Source organism: Sinocyclocheilus anshuiensis, unplaced genomic scaffold, assembly GCF_001515605.1.
Source record: "Sinocyclocheilus anshuiensis isolate Anshui unplaced genomic scaffold, SAMN03320099.WGS_v1.1 C32455554, whole genome shotgun sequence".
NCBI classification, from domain to species: Eukaryota; Metazoa; Chordata; class Actinopteri; order Cypriniformes; family Cyprinidae; genus Sinocyclocheilus; species Sinocyclocheilus anshuiensis.
The window spans coordinates 1-999 of NW_015616656.1; the positions used below are offsets into that span (position 1 = coordinate 1).

The window sequence follows — 999 nt, forward strand, 5'->3', positions numbered from 1 at the left end:
CAGAGGTGTCTGGGCTCCCAAGTGCGACCCCTAGTGTCGGAACTTTGACAAAACGTCTCCGTTCCCTCCATCAGGGAGCGAGGGTTACCATACGTAACTGAGACATTAGCTGGTTGTACCTTTCTGTTGCTCATTCTTTGCACCATTCTGCTTTGCTATGGTTTCATTGAACACCTTCTCAGAAAGGCCTTTAGGAATTCTGTAAAATATCAAGACAACATTATAATATCAAGAGATAAGAGCAAAACAGTGAAAAATCTAAATCAGTTAAACAGGCCACTGCAACAGGGTAAGAGTTAAAGGGATTGTTCACCCAAAAATGAATAGTTATCATTTTTGGGTGAACTATTCTTTTAACCTCACAGAACCTTCTCATTACCTTAAACTTAAATCATAACTTTCTAGATTAGAATTTGAAGTAATTCTAATGTTTGTAGTTTATGTTTTGTATTGCTTTGTTTATTATTGATCTTGCAGTCTATGCTGTAAGGTGTCCTTGAGTGTCCTGAAAGGTGCCTATACATAAAATGTACTATTATTATTATCAATATGAGCTTAAACAAACCTTATGGCGGAGAAGTGCTTTGACTTGGCACGATCAAGAAAATGTTTTAATTTGGCAATCTTCTCATCTATCTCTTCATTCACTTCACGTGTGCTCCTTTTCTCTGCTTTGGTTGGGGAGCTGGAAACAGTGGATTCTTCTTCCTGTTGTTCTCCAATCTGCTCTTCCACTTTTTCCTCATCCTCCTCATTTTCCTCGTCTTGCTCATCTTCTGACCAGGAGGGATCCAGTATGTCAGGTATCTCAACAGGTACAAGGTCCTCCTCGCTGAACTCCGGAGCGACGTTTATTTTGCCAAAGTTCTGCTTGACGTTGCTGAAGATATTCTGCATCTCCTCCATTTTCTGTCTCAGCAGCTTTTGATCTTCCAGCTGGCTAGATGAGGCCCCCTCCACATCCCGAGCTTCAAGTCTGTTTCCCAACTCTTCCTTCTC

The 999-nt window shown here is 41.0% G+C and overlaps 1 protein-coding gene across 1 annotated transcript; it reads right to left on the reverse strand.

Moving 5' to 3' along the window:
* Positions 1–90: 90 nt before the first annotated feature.
* On the reverse strand, positions 91–993 carry LOC107682669 (nucleolar GTP-binding protein 2-like). The gene is made up of 2 exons (XM_016478839.1): positions 566–993; positions 91–199 (listed from the first exon to the last, which is right to left on the reverse strand). Exons 1-2 carry the CDS (start codon positions 904–906, stop codon positions 106–108), a joined length of 435 nt encoding a protein of 144 aa, XP_016334325.1. The 5' UTR covers positions 907–993; the 3' UTR covers positions 91–105.
* Between the last annotated feature and the right edge of the window lie 6 nt (positions 994–999).